This window comes from Candoia aspera, chromosome 2, assembly GCF_035149785.1.
Source record: "Candoia aspera isolate rCanAsp1 chromosome 2, rCanAsp1.hap2, whole genome shotgun sequence".
Classification (NCBI taxonomy): Eukaryota; Metazoa; Chordata; class Lepidosauria; order Squamata; family Boidae; genus Candoia; species Candoia aspera.
In genome coordinates this window covers 145,536,605-145,554,614 of record NC_086154.1, presented here as the reverse complement: position 1 = coordinate 145,554,614, position 18,010 = coordinate 145,536,605, and the positions used below count along the sequence as shown (strand labels likewise).

At 43.9% G+C, this 18,010-nt stretch overlaps 1 protein-coding gene across 1 annotated transcript; it reads right to left on the bottom strand.

Moving 5' to 3' along the window:
* Positions 1–5,619: 5,619 nt before the first annotated feature.
* On the bottom strand, positions 5,620–6,582 carry LOC134490095 (olfactory receptor 10Q1-like). The gene has a single exon (XM_063292975.1). The coding sequence runs from the start codon at positions 6,580–6,582 to the stop codon at positions 5,620–5,622; it is 963 nt and encodes a 320-aa protein (XP_063149045.1).
* Positions 6,583–18,010: the final 11,428 nt, after the last annotated feature.

Below are 18,010 nucleotides of genomic sequence, written 5' to 3'. Positions count from 1 at the left end.
ATGAAAGCTGGGGTAGCAGCAGTCTGAAGACCTACCCTGTAGAGTCAATTTTAGAGCTGTGTGATCATCAAAACTTCTTGGTATTCTTGGCCTTTCAGGAATATGGCCTTCCAAAATTTTTCATCTTTCTGCCAGGTCCAGCTAGCTCTGGTTTCTATACTGAGTGTTCTAGGTTTATCTGCTCTTGAAAGAACATGAACTGGCAGGAGGTTCAGTTTGTTGCTGGGATAGAAAGAAGGCAGGGAGTGTCAACATAGTGGAATAATTATGTTGGTGAACTGCATATCCTATACCAGTGCCAGCTCAGAGGTGCTATGAGGCGACATTGGCTGATGGTGCCACCTACATTGATGTGAAGACCGACCTACCACTGATGCCAAGATTTGCACTTTTAGAATGATTAATTTAACATTTTATGTACTTACAAAAATGTATGTTTTAGGCACTACTACACTAAATTTAAAATTTTTAAAAATACAGCTCTTTGTAAAAACGTTTAATTCAAACCAGAAATCATAGTACTCGAAACATGTCTATAGTATATTAAGGCAGAACTTCTAGACAGTTGATGAAATTTATTAAAAGTTTTGACAATTAGAAATTACAGCAAAACTGAAGCAAAACTAACAATGGGGATTTTTAAAAAATATTTATTTATTTTATTTACTATCCTGCCTTTATTATTTTTATAAATAACTCAAGGCGGCAAACATACCAAATACTATTTCCTCCTTCTATTTTCCCCACAACAACAACCCTGTGAGGTGAGTTGGACTGAGAGAGAGTGACTGGCCCAAGGTCACCCAGCTGGCCAGCTGGCCTAAGGAGGGACTAGAACTCTCCTACTACACCTGATTGGCTCTTGGGTTGAAATAGAGGGACTGGCCCAAGGTCACCCAGCCAGCTTCCATGCCTAAGGTGGGACTAGAACTCTCCTACTGTTGGCAGAGTGCTGGAAAGCATTTGGCCCAGGAGAGATCAGAAAAGTCACACACCAGGCATTTCTATAAAAATAAATTTATTTACAGAAAGCACAAAAACATATTTACAGGCTTTGTGCTGAGAGGAGAGATCTCTCTCAGCGGCATACCCTCTGCAAGCCTAAAAAGAAGGAACTAAGTAACAAGGAAGCTGCCCTTGCCTCAGGCAATGTAACTATTATCACCTAAAAAGAGAACAATTAAATTCAACCTCTTCACCCAGCCAAAATCGTTTGTTACCACAGTAACCTTAATCTCTGTAGCAGAAAAAACAATATACCAACATTCCCCTTTTTATGCTACGGAATGAGATGCAAACCAATTTTCTTTGTCAACTCTGTATGTCTTTCCATTCACAATATTTTAACATTATTTCCCCTTTGGCTTAACAGAAAGCTACCATCCTTCTCCCTGTGTATTTCCAAACCTAGGTAATTTGTTACTGTTCCAAGGCTTTTTAATGTGAAATGGCTTTTCATGCAGGCTTCAAAATCAAGCCTTTGTTTTTCTGTTGATGTGAACAGCAGCAAATCATCAACATAAATGCACAGATATATACAGCCTTGTTTGTCTTTCTTCATATATACACATGGATCTGCTTTTCCTTTTTCAAAACCAAAATTCTGCAGTTTTCATCTAATTTTTGGTTCCAGGATCTAGCAGCCTGTTTTAACCCATAGAATGACTTCTGCAGTTCACAGACTAGATTCTCCCCTTTTTCATAGCCAGGGGGTTGCTGCATGTATAATTTGTGGTCTAAATCACTATAGAGAAATGCAGTTTGAATGTCATAGTGGTGAACTGACATTCCTTTGAGTGCAGCAATTTTTAACAGTAATCTAATTAATTCACCTTTAGTAACTGGTGCAAAAGTCTTGTCAAAGTCTACATCTTTCCTTTGAGTGAACCCTTTTGCAACCAACCTTGCTTTATATTTTTGGATTTTGCCATCAGCATCCCTTTTCAGTTTGAAAACCCACCTACAACCTAGACAGTGTGCATTGGGAGGTAGATTTACCAGTTTCCATGTTTTATTTTCTCTCAAGGATGCTAACTCCTGTTGCATGGCAGAATGCCAATTTTGTGCAATCTCAGGTGGTAAAGCATTCACTTGTTCTAAAGACTCAGGTTCTGTGAATATGTGAAAAGCTTTTACTGTTTCAGCCTGAAAATGTGATGGAGGAACACCTTTATTACTCCTCTGAGATCTGCGAGGTAATACAGGGCTTAAATTTTGACTCCTATCACTTTCCTGAGAAGCATCTGTCTCATCAGACAGATCTTCAGTTTGCTTTTCTGGTTTAATGTCCTCATCAGGCAAAAGATCACCATCAGCAAGTCCTTGCTGTTCTCTTGTGGTGGTCAGATCAACTGGAGAGCTAGAATTTAATCTCCCCCAGTTTTGTTCAGCAAAAGAAGCGCTTTTGCTAATTATTAATTTCTCTCCCATTATGAACCTGTAGCTCCTTTGGCTTTGTTCATAGCCAACAAAGATGGCTTTCTTTGTTGTGGGGCCTCCTTTCCTTCTCTGTTGTTTTGGAATATGAACCCAAGCAGTGCTACCAAACACTCTAAGATGGTTTACCTTCACACCATAAAACGAATGGAATGGAGTGTCCTGAATCACAGAGTTATACAATCTGTTTTGTACATAACAGGCAGTAGATATTGATTCTGCCCAGTCCATAAAAGATAAATGTGAATCTTTAAGCATGCATTCCATCGCATTTTGCAAGGTTCTGCCCTTTCTTTCAGCAACACCATTTTGCTGAGGGGTGTAAGGGTTAGAAAGAATTTGTTTTATCCCCTTTTCTGCTAGGAACCTTTTGAATTTGTGAGAAAGGTACTCTCCTCCTCTATCACATTGGAGTGCAGATACAGGCCTAGGGAATTTTCCATTTGCCCATGTCACAAAACCTTTAAATTTCTCAAATGCCTCATCTTTATGTTTTAAGATGTAGATAAATGTGTATCTTGGGAAGTCATCAATGGTGGTCATTGCATACCTTGCTTGTCCAAGACTTGGAGCAAAAGGACCAATAATGTCAGGGTGAACAATTTCCAAAGGTCTAGTTGTAACTGTCACTGTGCTTACTCACAGGAGCTTTTAGTGTTTTGCATTCTTTGCAAACTACACAATCTAAGTATTTGTCACAGGGTTTTATCTTTAGGTCAGCACACAGCTCTGGCATTTGTGCTATATACTTGAAATTAGCATGACCAAATCCCTTGTGCATCAGGTGTACACATTGGTCATGTTATGGAGTGTTGCCAACTGCAGCCTTGCAGCTTGGCTTCCTTGCATTTTGCACAATGTACAAGGAGTCTTTTAACATACCAGTAGCACACAATTTCCCATGTTCACGTATCTCACAACTGTTTTTCTTAAATGTTATGACATACCCTGTTGCAGCTAATTGTGCCACAGATAAAAGGTTTGACTGTAAATTTGGCACATACAACACACCTTTCACAGTTTCTCCCAAGCAGGATAAATATAAGTCACCTTGTCCCATAATTTTGGTCACAGACCCATCAGTCAAAGATACACTTTGTCTGTTTGTTTTAGACAGTGACACAAAAGAGCTTTTAAAATTACATAAATGACAATTGACCCCAGAATCTAACACCCATACATCAGAATTACCCTTCTCAGCAACCTGTGCAATTTGGGTTATCTGAAGAGCCTTCTTCTGTGTTGCCCTTGTGTTCTTCTTCTCTGTCTTTCTACTCTTGGGTCTCAAGGCAGTCTTTCTGCAAATGTCCAGCTCAGCTGCATACTCTCTGCAAGCCTAAAAAGAAGGAACTAAGTAACAAGCAAGCTGCCCTCAGGCAATGTAACTATTATCACCTAAAAAGAGAACAATTGAATTCAACCTCTTCACCTGGCCAAAATCATTTGTTACCACAGTAATCTCTGTAGCAGAAAAAACAATATACCAACACCTACTACACCTGATTGGCTCTTGAGCTGAGAGAGAGGGACTGGCCCAAGGTCACCCAGCCGGCTTCCTTCCTAAGGTGGGACTAGAGGTCTCAGGCTCCTGGTTTCTAGCCCATTGCCTTAACCACTAGACCAAACTAATTGTTCGCTGAATAATGGCCCTGTTGTGGAAGAACACTTAAGAAAGATTATAAGTAAAGAAACTCATCATTATATGTGTAAAAACATTCAAAATATCATATTAACTTCATACAACTTATCTCTTTCCATGTTCTGCTCCAGAGAGTTTTTTTTTTTAACATTTTTGGGTAATTAAATAACACTGGCAAAATAAAATCAATCTATATAGTAACTGAAGAATTTTCATGATTACATTTTTATTCATTGGGTCTATTTCTAAAACTGGCATCTCTTTGGATGTATTTCCATTTTGTAAAAATCAGAACTAGCATAATAGGCTTATTGAAAATATGCTTATTGACAATATGCAGAAATTCTTCTATGCCTTAGCTTAGCAGACTTCTATCTCAATAAATGCAATTTCTATCTAGTGTTTAATATGTTAAAAAGAACCATAATAAACACTTAACAGGCTATTGTTGCTGCATCCATTGTTGACACTGTATCCTGACAGCCGCTCGGTGTGTAATACCTGCTGTGCATGACATGATCTTGACAACCTCAGCTTGGTCCACTGCTGTGCCAGAGCAGAATTGGCAACTATAGTCAACTGAAAATTGCTTATTATTTATATAATAAATTTATTATTTATCTTATATCAGACTGTCTGATCTCCAAAGCAGCCCTCATGCTGATTTCTTGCCTTCCAAAATGGGAGGGAAGGGGAAAGGGAGGTGAGACTAATTTCTAACAATACACAACGCAGACAAACACCAGCAATAAATGAAATATAACAGGAGTATGAATGAGAAGAAATAAAATAATGGATTTAGGGAAAAGTCTAGAAAGATGGAACAAGGAGTGATGGGGAGAATATGAAATGGATAAACCATGACTCCTTTCTCATTCCACCAAACTTTGTTACAATATCTGCTCAGATGAGACCCAACTAATAAAGATAAGAGAGGAGAAAGCAGCAAAGCATTATACAACAAGGGACTTAAAGGGCAAAATGGGATTTGCAACATGCAGGGGTGCATACATCTCTCATGCCAGGAACATCTTAAACCAAATGCCAGGATGGAATGGCAGCTGCGGAAGGTCACTACAGGAACTCAGGAAAAGGCATAGCTGCCCTAAGGTCTTTCTGACCAATTCTACAAGCACCTATGTACATGCCAAATCACATTAGATCCTTTAAATCCAGAACATTTTACAGCCCTATAATAAAAGTCTCAGTATTGTTCCCCACAGCACTGTGACTGGGGGGCCCTTGCAAAACATTCTTTTAAATAAGAAGGTAGATCTGTCAGTCATTCAAACCCTCTCCCTCCCACCTGGTCTTTACTCTGCCCTCACCCCATCCTGCCACACCAGCACTTTCCGTTTATGAAAATGGAACATGTTAGGGTTTTTGTTTTGCACAATATCTTTCAGCAGCCCTCAGAAGATCCCAATTACTCATGAAACTTTGGGAAGAACCAACCAATATTTCCTTAGGTGGGATTCAGATGCTTATTTCTCCACTTTAATATCATCTCCCATTTAACCAGCATGAGCTATCAAATTCCCCAATCAAAAATTCACATTTTTCTGAAAAGAGATTTTTCTTCCCATGACCCTCTTAAAAGCAACCTTGACTTCCTTGTTCCTCAGGCTGTAGATCATAGGATACAACATGGGTGTGACATTGGTGTAGATCAAGGAGACCACTTTGTCTTGCTCTAGGGAGTAGCTGGCCTTTGGTCGGATGTAGATGAAAATGGCACAGCCATAATGGAGGATGACCACCACTAAATGAGCTGCACAAGTGGAGAAGGCCTTTTTTCTTCCTTGAGAACATTGGATCCTCAGAATAGCATTGGTGATGAACACATAGGAAGCTAGAATCAAGAGGAAGGGAACCAGAAGAGCCAACAAGCATGCAACAAAGACCAAGATTTCATCAGTGTGGGTATCACTACATGCTAGGAACAGAACTGGAGGGATGTCACAGAAAAAGTGGTTGATTTCATGGGAACCACAGAAGGGCAGCCGAAAGATCAGTGCAGTGAGTGCAAGAGACAGGACAAAGCCGGTAGCACAGATTGTAACCAACAGCTGCAGACGCAGGGTCCGGTTCATGATAATGGTGTAGCGCAGTGGGTTGCAGATGGCCACATACCTATCATAAGCCATTACAGCCAGTAAGAAACACTCTGAAGTGCCCAATGCAATGAAGAAATACATCTGCACTGCACATTCAGGCAACGAGACTTTACGGCTATTGGCTAGGAAATAAGTCAGCATTTTGGGCACAATGACCAATGTGTAGCAGATCTCGATGGAGGAGAGGTTGCGCAGGAAGAAATACATGGGAGTAGATAAGGTGGGATCAACCAAAGTAACCACCACAATTGTCAAGTGCCCAGACAGAGTGACCAGATGCATGGCCAGGAATATCCAGAAAAGAAGGGTCTCATACTCAGGTAGATTTGAAAAGCCAAGCATGATGAAATCTCCAGTGGCATTGCTATGATCCCACTCAGTCAAGGCCATCAGAATGCTGCACCTAGGAGAGAGATGGCTATAGGAAGAAAGCTTGTCTCCTTCAAAATTACAGTCCCCAAACCTTTAGTGTGCAAAACAATCTCAAAGATCCTGCACTCCTGGTCAGGAAGAGAAACAGAAATATTCCTTTTTTCCCTGGTGAAATATCAGGAGCCAGACCATGAGATTTCAGCTAATGAGGGATAAAGTTAGTGGGCACTTTGGAATAGCAAAATTGTGGCTTCAAGACAGCAGAAGCCATAGCCAGACCACTGCCCACCTCCATAGAGCATCTGAGCTGAATGGATTGATGTCTGACCTTTGTCAATGGAGCTTTCAGTTGTTCATTTTCAATAATGACATTTTTGTTCATTATTCCACAGAATATCTCTATAGATATATATTCCAAAATCTACTATCTTTGTTTGTTTTCCCCCAGAACATTTATCCATTTAAAATGAAATTATAAAATGCTAGCTCTCATACTTTACACCATACTTTTTTAAAAATGTGTTTTTTTTTAATATAAAGGATTTAATCAAAGTCTCGGGTGACTTTTTAAAAAAAATTAGGAGAAGGATTCACACACACACACACACGCACAAACACACAGAGGGTAGTCCCAGTCCAGATCAACCATTGTTTTTATATAATTAAAAATAGGAAATAGGTTGATGTAAGTATTTTATGTACTATCTAGTCTGAGTCCATCTGTCAACAGCATGATAAAACCTACTGATTTATTTATTTGAATGTATTAGCCACCCATCTCCAATGGACTCTGAGCAGCATACAGAACTGGAAAATCCATAAAAACAGTGAAAAACAGCAAACCAAATCGACAGCCTGGCTAAAATAATCTTATAGACAACAAAAATCAAGCAAAACAAGGGCCCTTCCAAAGCCCCAAAATCTAGCTTCGGTCAGAATAGTGCTGAATCTTTATTCGTTCCGATTCACAGAAAAAGTCACTCGTAGCAACTTTCAGCACCAGTCAGCTTTCGCTGAGCTATAGAGCGTGACTCATTACTGTTGTGTCAACCCAACAATGATTCAACGGCTATAGAAGACACTGTAAGGGTCTAATGGAGATTCTTCTTGTGTACCTTAATTTGGCTCAGAGGTGGAAACCTGCAGCCTTCCAGACACTGCTGTGTTTCAGCTTCTACCAACTCCACACAGTACAGCTAGTAGCAAAGGAACCTGGGATTATCACTCAGGAACAATGGGAGGGCTACTTAGGAGGCCTAATTTATAAAAGTACAAATAAGAACAAAAGGTCATCAAGAGCCTTCAGATTATTTCTGGGCTTCTTTCAGTTTGCTGCGTTACATCGAACACAGACTTTACCAATCTGGTATCCCCGCTCAAGAAGTTGTGGATAACTCCCAATTGCAGGGCACTAATCAGATGTGTTAGTGGTGGTGGTCCACAGCATCTGAAAAGCAGTAAATTGGGGGCAGCTGTGTTCTATGGGATGCCCTTACCTGATCTCCTCTGTTACTTTCCATTTCAGCTTGCTTCATTTTTATAGACCCTTATGCTGTGAGAAAACTGAGAATCAACAAGCTTCACTCAACATAATAAGAGTTCTTAGTAAACCTGCATATGATTTCACTGATGGTTTCACACTTCATTTCTTGTTTTAAATAATCAGCTTTGCGGTAGAGGTGAGATTTGAAGCAGAGAATTCATGAATGCTTCTTGGCCAAACTGCTCCAGCACTTTTCTGAGGCACCATTCATAATGCAGTTCCAGACTAATTGCACTCACTGACCCCAGTAAATCCTGAGACATTATTTTGGAGGAGAAGCAACCATTGTGTTCAAGGCTAATATTTTGCTCTGCAAAAATGCATTCAGCAAAATGTTTTTTAATCCAAAGAAAAACATAATCTCAAATAAATGAAACAAAAAGCCAGAACTTACTTTTGGGTTGTTGGATTGGCTCTTAGCTCCTGTAAAAATTGGATAATGCCTCATTAAGGTATCTTAATCAAATTTTGCCATCCACAGCTCATTGCATTTATCTACGCACAACTAGTTCACAAGGAGAAAGTCTTCTTTTCCCATACAAGCAGAGACAACTCAATGGAATCAGAAATATTATGCCTCCACACTTTCTCTCCGTCTAATGATCCCTTCTCTTTCTTCCTCCCTTCCTTCTTCGATTTGATCAGAACTAACAATCCGAAATAGAACCGTGGAGTGTCTGGATCTGCCTTTGGCACCAAGAGGCACCGAAACATCCCTTGAGCCTCAAGAGGAAAGAGAGAATGAAAAGTTGGGAATTGGTTAGAGTTAGGAAAATAATTACAACTTTCCAATATGACAGATTTGCATATCAATAATTAACTTAGAGAAGCATTTTCTGATGAATTGAATAGCAAAACTTCATTCACCAAACAAAAATCAAAGTCACCAAAGGGAATCTTTTCACAGTCACTCTTATTTTTCACTTAAGGGGAGGGGAGATAGAAATCTGTACTATATGGAAAGACAGAGGTTTCCATCTCAAGAGGGCCTAACAAGACTATTTAAGTTCAAGACATAAAAGGACCTTGACTTCACCAAGGGCAATAATAATAAAAAAAAATGTACAAGTAGCTCTCATTTAGCAACTGGCTTGTTTAGTGAACATTCACAGTTATGACGGTGATGAAAAAGTAACTTTGCCACCAGTCCTCGCATTTACTACCACTGCAGCTCTGTAAAGCAAAGGAAAGCTGAAGTACAATTATAAGCACAGTTGTGGTTTCACTTAGCAACCACTTCACTTAACAGCCAAGTTGCTGGCCCTAGTTGTGGTCACTAAATGAGGACTATCTGTATTCCTGACTTCAAGACTACTATCTCAAGAATTCTTGCTTAGTGATCTCTAAAACTTTTCTAATGGCTGCCTAATGTTCCCTCCATCTACATCTATATCTGGTACAAGATAGACACACAGGACAAATGTACAGTCCACCTCTGATCCACTTGCAGGGATTGGCATGGCATGGACTCAGTACAAAAGCAGCTTTGGTGATTATTCCACTCCAAAAGACCTCATATTATTTTGGACAGAAAGGGAAGGATTTTGCAGAATCGTCCATGGTGTCAGAGACAATCCAGTTTATCTTCAATAACTATGGGCAATTATTAGCTGACTTTTTCTTCAAGTAAAAGAGTCTGAATCTTCTTTCCTTCAGTTGTGTTTTGATTCCAGGAAAATAATATCATGTTTCTGTGCTTCCCACCCATAGAGACTCATGCTACTGCTGCACCTTCCATTGCAAACTAAATGCGGTGTGACTTGCATAAATGTCATGGTCATTTACTGGACAGGACCTCTCCAGTTGTTAGTGGCAAGCAAAGGTGAACACTGATAAAACCTTTGCAGGTGAAAAAGTGGAGATGATGGTCATGGCCTCATGATGAAAGCCCTGCCTTTTGTACATGTATGAAATATTGATCATACATACAAAAGGAGGAGGACTTTGATAGTGTGGTCAAATCCACCATCTTCACTTTTTTGACCTGCTCCTGTGGATGCCACAGTTTTGGAGCCCCTTCTACACATTAAATGTAATATATGTTCTCTCTTCAGGTCTGAATTCTGAAAAACAGATTTGACATGTTGGCAGCAAAAGGCAGTTATGGTTAGCATCACCGATATGTGCACTGATTCCCAGAACAATTGTTCTCTTTTTTTTCCTTTGAAAAATAAGGTAATGACTGAGTGTTTAAAAAAACAAACAACATAAGAACTTTTTAAAAAAGTAAGTCAAGGATCCACTCCAAGTCTGGAAAGGGTATTTATTGAGAGTTGTTTATTGAGAGTAAGGGGAATATGATTGGCACATAATGATTCAAAAAGCTTGGCTTCTTTTGTCAATTTCAACAAAGTTAGGGAGATCAAAACAATGTCTGCTTAGAGTAAGCTTGGTACTAGAGGACCCGTCTGAATGACCACAGTATTCATGATACAAATAAGCTTTTTCCATGCTTGCAACCCCTTCTCTTGAAATACCACAATAAACAGAAAGTTTTTAACCACTGTTTTCTATTCTAACCACCCTAGGAAATTATGATAGTTAGGGTTAAAATGAATCAGGATCCTAAATCAACTTCAAATTGTGGTTTGAGATTTTGGCTTTTTCTAAACCTGGAAAGCATGTCTTGCCAATTTAAATGAGTTTTTTAAAAAACCTATAGTTTTTTTGAAGATTTTCATGATTTGTACTGGCATGCTAAGGTGAGAAAGGGTTATGCACAAAGACACAAGCTTTGTCCATATCTTGGTTTATTATTTACTTACTTACTTACTTACTTATTTATTTGTTTGTTTGTTTGTCAAATTTGTCACCGCCCATCTCCTCCCACCAGAGGGACTCTGGGTGGTTTACAACAAGAGTAATCAATTAAAGAATAAATATAAAATACAGTACAATATATAAAAATATAAACGCCATTAATAAAAACTATGAAGACAGGAATAAAATAAAGTCCAAGTGGCAGGATGTAACACAGTCCAGGTAGGCGAGGAGCGCTCTAGGGTGCCAGCCATCCCCAAGCGGAGCTACTCCCTTCTCCACCCCAAGCAAGACGGCAGAACCAGGTCTTCAGACTCCTCCGGAAGGCCAGGAGTGATGGGGCCAGTCTCACCTCCGGGGGCAGGATGTTCCACAGGGCGGGAGCTACAGCAGAGAAGGCTCACTTCCTGGACCCCGTCAAATAAAATTCTCTTGCAGACAGGGTCCCCAGCATGCCCTCTCTGCATGATGGGCTGGGGCAGGCTGATATAATGGGGAAGAGGCAGTCCCTCAGGTAACCTGGCCCCATGTTTATTATGCTAAGCAGCAGTCATCTGAACATATAATGGCTATGTCCATCTTCATCTAAGGCATTGTTATTGTGTTGTGGGTTTTTGTTTTTTGTGAACAGGTCCATGTGGTCCCTTTGGCCAATTGCAGAAACTGTTTATCCCTGCCTTCTTCTGGGATGTTTTGTTACTTCCCAGTCCGGGGCTGTCAAAGTGACTGGCCCTAAGCCCCCCAGCTGGCTTCTGTGCCTAAAGGAAGGCTACAACTTGGGCCTCCCAACTCATAGTCCACCACCCTAGCCATTATACCACACTGGCTGTCATGTGCGCCGTTTCAATGTATTTGATGCATCGTAACGTTTCGCATGTCATTAATTGGATGCGTGTTTCATTTGTCTAGGGAGGATGGGAACGATTATCTTTTGGCTTTGCTTTGGAATGTATTTGTGTTATCTACTGCGCTCAAGGTTACTTTCCCAGGCTAGCAACTCTGACGATTGCTGGCACCTGTGCCGGGCGGGGCTGTTACGAGGGAGGCGGGATACGTTTGAAGCAAGGGTTTAAGTTTGTATTTGGCGCGCTTTTGCTCATTCTCAGCTTTCTCTGTATTTGTCTTTAGTACTCTAATAAATCAGATTTCATTTAGCATCCTCTTGTGAGTCTGAGTATTTGGGGCTAGGGCAATCATTACATAAAGCTGAGAATCTCAGTTCCTAACTCCGCTGGCCCCTGTCCAGGAAAGACAAGCGTCTAACCTGTGAGGGAGAGAGCCCGCGATGACCGAACCCGACATCGTGATGATGGAGGAAGGGGAACCGGACTCGACCGTGAGGCCGTCCGGCCGACCGTCCCAAGGTGGGGAGCTGTCCGCCATCAGAGAGGAGGCGAGCTCCGAGTCGGAGAGTGAAGCCGGGGGGCTGAAAACGGCCCCGGAGACCACTGTGAATTCTCCGGGCGAGCTGCTCACCTGGGATGAGACCCGAGGAGATGCCACAGCAGCGGGGGGCCCATCCTGGAGGCAGAGATACCCCTTATCCCCCAACGTGGTGCAGGTGCAGCCAACGGAGGGCTCACCCACTCCGGATCGGATCCGAGTGCTGGAGTCGAAAATGGATTCGTTGGAGGCTATCCTGAAACAGCTGAGCTTGGATGTAACCTCGTTGCGAGAGGTCCGGGAAGAATCAAGCCAGAGGCATTCAACCCCTTCTTCCCAGGGGCTGACCCCGGAACGGCGACGGGTGGTGCGGAGGCGCGAAGGGGACCAGTCGGTCCAGATGGAAATCGCAGCATCGCCCGGGCGATCGCCCCGGGGCCCCGTGCCGCCCCGAGTCAGGGAAGCACCAGCCGCAGCAGCCCCGGTGGTGGGGCGCAGCCCGGCGGGAGGCGGCATGCGAGACTTCCCTGTCAAGTTTGATGGGGACCCGACCAAACTCTCGTTCTTCCTGACGAATGCGAAAGCCTATATGGAGGAATGGGGGGCGGTTTTCCAATCGGAGAAGGCAAGAATCATCACCATTGCCACCAAACTGAAGGGGAGGGCGGCAGACTGGTATGTCCAGATGTGCCAGTCGGAAGCGCCTGAACTGGAAAATCTCGAGGAGTTCCTCTGGGCGTTGAAGCAACACTTCGAGGACCCCTTAGCAAAGGAGAGAGCAAAGCGAGCCCTGAAGGAACTCAAGCAGGGGTCCCGATCAGTGGCCGATTATGCTTTGGAGTTTAAAGCGCTAGCTGGGAAGGTGGATGACTGGTCCCAAGCAACCATTATCGAGCTCTTCAAAGATGGCTTGAATACAGAGGTGCTGCGCTGGTCCCTGGGGAGGGACGACCCATACACGCTGTATGAGTGGATCCTGCTGGCAGGAAGGGCTGAACATGCCCAGGAGATCTTTGCCCAGCGGAAGACCGCCAAGTCGGGGCGGGAGGTGAAGCCCAGCCGCCCATCGACCACCGGGGGGAAACCGGGACAACGACCCTGGGACGAGGAGCGGGAGAAGCGGTACGCAAAAGGCTTGTGTCTGAGATGTGGTAAGGAGGGGCATCGAGTGGCAGCATGCCCGAAGGCAAAGGTAGAGGAACGGCCCGGAAAACCGCCGGCGAAGTCCCCTGCGTTGCCGAGGAAACAGAAAGCTGCGGTGGCTGAGACCGAGGGAGACGATGTGATGTTCTACGAAATTGAAGGGGAGACCGAAATCCCGCAGCCGGCGGGAAACGCCAGCCACCTGCTCTAAAGGGCGCCGCTGGGCAGGTGGTAGAGGACGGGCGCGAGCCTCCATCGGTGAGTGGCACTTACCGCATACTCATGGTGAAATTGAAATTGGGTTCCCAAGTCAAGACGGTGGAAGTATGGGCCATGATTGATTCGGGGTGTTCCCGGTGTCTGATGCACCCCGACGTGGTGGCAGCTTTGGAGCTCCCCACTTTCCCTCTACAACGACCCATCGCATTTACTCAATTGGATGGGTCCATGGCAGGGGGCAAACCGGTCACCCATTTTACAGGGCGGGTAGCCTTGCAACTGGGCAGTCACCAGGAAGGGTTGTCTTTTGTCGTGGCTCCCGTAGGGGGGCCATTGGTGGTGTTGGGGGTACCATGGTTGGTGCAGCAAAACCCCCAAATAAACTGGGTTTACCGGACCATCACATTTAGGGATGGGTTTTATCAAGCGGCAGAGGGGAAGGGTGCCCCAGAGGAGATGGTGGGGGTTGCGGCAGCTGCGACTCCGCCTTACCCGGCCTCTCCTCTGGAAGGCTTGCCGGCCGAGTACAGGATGTTTGCTGATGTATTCGGTGAAAAGGAAGCTGACCAGTTGCCCCCCCATCGAAAGACGGACTGTGCCATAGAACTGCTGCCCAACACTCAATTGCCTAAACCAAAAATTTATTCCATGACGCAAAAGGAACTGACTCTGTTGAGGGAATTTGTGGACAAGAATTTGGCGCGCGGATTCATTGAGCCGGCGAATTCACCCGTGGGGGCGCCGGTTCTTTTTCGCCCAAAAAAGGATGGGACATTGAGACTTTGTACGGATTTCCGCGGATTAAATGCCGTCTCAATTTCCAACAAATATCCCTTGCCATTGATAAAGGACATGTCACATCTGGCCAAAGGCAAGATCTTCTCTAAACTGGATTTAAGAGAAGCCTACTATCGTGTACGAATCAAGGAGGGTGATGAGTGGAAAACTGCATTCAATTGCCCGTTGGGAGCCTTCCAGTATAAGGTGTTGCCGTTTGGGTTGGCTGGGGCCCCTGGGGTATTTATGCAATTAATCAATGAAGTTTTGCATGAACATCTGTTTAAAGGTGTACTGGTGTATTTGGATGATGTGTTGATTTATACGGAAACCATGAAAGAGCATGTAGCTCTGGTAAAGAAAGTCTTGTGTAAACTCAGATCTGCTGAATTGTATGCAAAGCTATCGAAATGTGCCTTTCATCAGACCCAAATTGACTACTTGGGGTATAGGATTTCTGATAAAGGTATAGAAATGGACCCTGCCAAGGTGCAGGCTATCATGGACTGGGAGAGTCCCCGCACCCGCAGGCAACTTCAAAGTTTCCTGGGGTTCAGCAACTACTACAGATTATTCATAAGGGGGTTCGCTGAGATTGCCTTGCCCCTAACGGAACTGCTTCGAACAAAAGGGGTGGGAGATACTAGGAGAGTCAAGAATCCCGGAGCGCTGTTGAGGTGGACGCCTGCTTGTCAAACGGCGTTTGAGCGGCTGAAAGCAGCTTTCGTCAAAGAGCCCATTTTACAACACCCTGATCCCTCAAAGCCTTTCGTTGTACAGGCAGATGCCTCCGATTATTCTATTGGCGCATTGTTGATGCAAAAAGACGAGGCAGGATGCCTCAAGCCCTGTGCCTATCTATCCCGCAAGTTCTCTGAGACTGAGAGGCGTTGGCATGTTTGGGAAAAGGAGGCATTTGCAGTAAAAGCTGCATTAGAAGCTTGGCGGCATCTGTTGGAAGGGGCAAATCATCCCTTTGAGGTATGGACTGATCATAAAAACTTGGAGGCACTTAGTACCCCTCGAAAACTGAGCCCTAAACAGGTTCGTTGGGCTCAATTTTTCAATCGATTCAATTTTCAGTTCAAATTTATTCCAGGGAAAAAGAACTTCTTGGCTGATGCCTTGTCAAGGCAACCTCAAGACTCTGGGGCGGCGCCAGATGTGGTAAGCACCCTATGGTCGGCGCCCCAATTGGGCATGCAGGCTGTGACGCGAAGCCAAACGCGCGCGCAGCAACCGCCCACCACAAGCGCTGTTCAGCCAAGCACTTTGTCAATTCCCTCCCAGTTGCAACAAAAGTTTTTAAAAGAACTAAAAACGGATACTTGGTTGCTTGCGAATAAAGACAATGTTACTTTTGACAGAGGCTTTGCTTGGAAATCCGACCGCCTCTACGTTCCTGAAAACCTCAGAAAAGATGTGTTAACACGTTCACACGATGACAAACTCGCAGGTCACTTCGGGTTTGTAAAAACCTTGCACCTCGTTCGGAGGCAATTCTGGTGGCCCACATTACGTAAAGATGTCAAAGACTACATTGCTTCCTGCACTGTCTGTGCAATGTCCAAGCGCAAGGTGGGCAAGCCCCAAGGGCTGCTGCAGCCGGTAGCAGCCCCCTCTTCCCCTTGGGAAGAAATCTCCATGGATTTTATTGTAGAGCTACCACCCAGCCAACGCAAAACGGTCATTTGGGTGGTCAAGGATTATTTCTCCAAACAAGCTCACTTTATCCCTTGCGTGTCCATTCCGTCAGCCCGTCAATTGGCCCGCCTATTCCTTGTACACGTGTACAGGCTACACGGATGTCCCTCCCGCTTGATTTCGGACAGAGGTACACAATTTACCTCGCAGTTTTGGCGGGCGTTTCTCAAGCTGTTAGGCACGAAGCAAGCCCTGTCCACGGCTTGGCATCCTCAGACGGACGGGGCCACTGAGGCGGTTAACTCTACTCTAGAGCAGTACCTTCGCGCTTTTGTGAATTATCAGCAGGACAATTGGGTAGACCTCCTACCATTGCTGAAGTGGCTTACAACAATGCAGTGCATCAAAGCACTGGGCAAACCCCGTTTCGGGTAGCTCAGGGTAAAGACTTTGTACCTATCACTGATCTCCCGCAACCTCCTGCAGGTGCAGTCACTACAGATGATTGGTCAACACAACTGGCTGACTCTTGGCCAATGATTCAAAAGGCATTGGCTGATGCACAGGCAGATTATAAACTGTATGCTGATCGGAAGCGAGCCCCACAACCTGCATTCCAAGTTGGGGACTCGGTATACCTTTCTACCAAGTTTATCAAGTCTGCACAACCTTCAAAGAAACTGGCGCCTAAATTTGTGGGTCCTTTCCCAATTGTCGCTCAGATTAACCCTGTGACTTTTAAACTTGACTTGCCTCATAACCTTAAACGCTTACACCCTGTTTTTCATTGCAGCTTACTCAAACCGACTATTCCTTCTGATCGCTGGCATCGGCAACCTCCACCTCCCACCCCCATCATGATTGATGGTCAGCAACACTTTGAAGTTAAAGAAATTTTGGACTCTAGACGCCTTCGCAATACTTTGCAATATTTAGTTCGTTGGAAGCATTTCCCTCATCCTGAGTGGGTCGCTGCACCAGATGTGGCTTCCCCGGTTCTGGTGGCCCGTTTCCACTCCGCTTATCCCTCGAAACCAGGTCCCTAGGGATATTTTAAGGGGGCGGTATGTCATGTGCGCCGTTTCAATGTATTTGATGCATCGTAACGTTTCGCATGTCATTAATTGGATGCGTGTTTCATTTGTCTAGGGAGGATGGGAACGATTATCTTTTGGCTTTGCTTTGGAATGTATTTGTGTTATCTACTGCGCTCAAGGTTACTTTCCCAGGCTAGCAACTCTGACGATTGCTGGCACCTGTGCCGGGCGGGGCTGTTACGAGGGAGGCGGGATACGTTTGAAGCAAGGGTTTAAGTTTGTATTTGGCGCGCTTTTGCTCATTCTCAGCTTTCTCTGTATTTGTCTTTAGTACTCTAATAAATCAGATTTCATTTAGCATCCTCTTGTGAGTCTGAGTATTTGGGGCTAGGGCAATCATTACACTGGCTGTCTCACCTAACTCTAGTGCAGAATTTTTCAGGCTGGGTCCTGCAGAGCCCCAGGGTTCTCTGAGAACTTGATGAAGCTCTGTGGTAGACTAAGGGCAAAAACAAGAAAAGTCTATCACTAGAGCTTTTTTTAATTAACACATTCCATAGCCTGAAAAAGTTTGAAAGCACCTGCACTTGTGCATTTGTGGATAATCACTCTTCTGCCCCCTCATCCCACTTCCCCCCAAGATGCATTTCATGCCTAATCTCTATCCTCTTTCTCTTGCTTGGTTCTCTCCTGTCTCAGTCTTCCCACTAGTTTTTCTTTTTTCACTGCCCCAAACACCACCACAGCATCTTTTTTTAATGTTGTTTGATAAATGGAGGGGGAAGTCTGTCTTTTGTTAGAGAAAAAAACAAGGGAAGGAAGCATACCCATCTCATTAAAGATGGGATGGCTACTGAATCATGAAAACTAGTACGAAGTAATGTGTTCTATTGGTGGACTAAAAAGGATTTTTTTAAAAAGGTAAATAGTAACATAATTC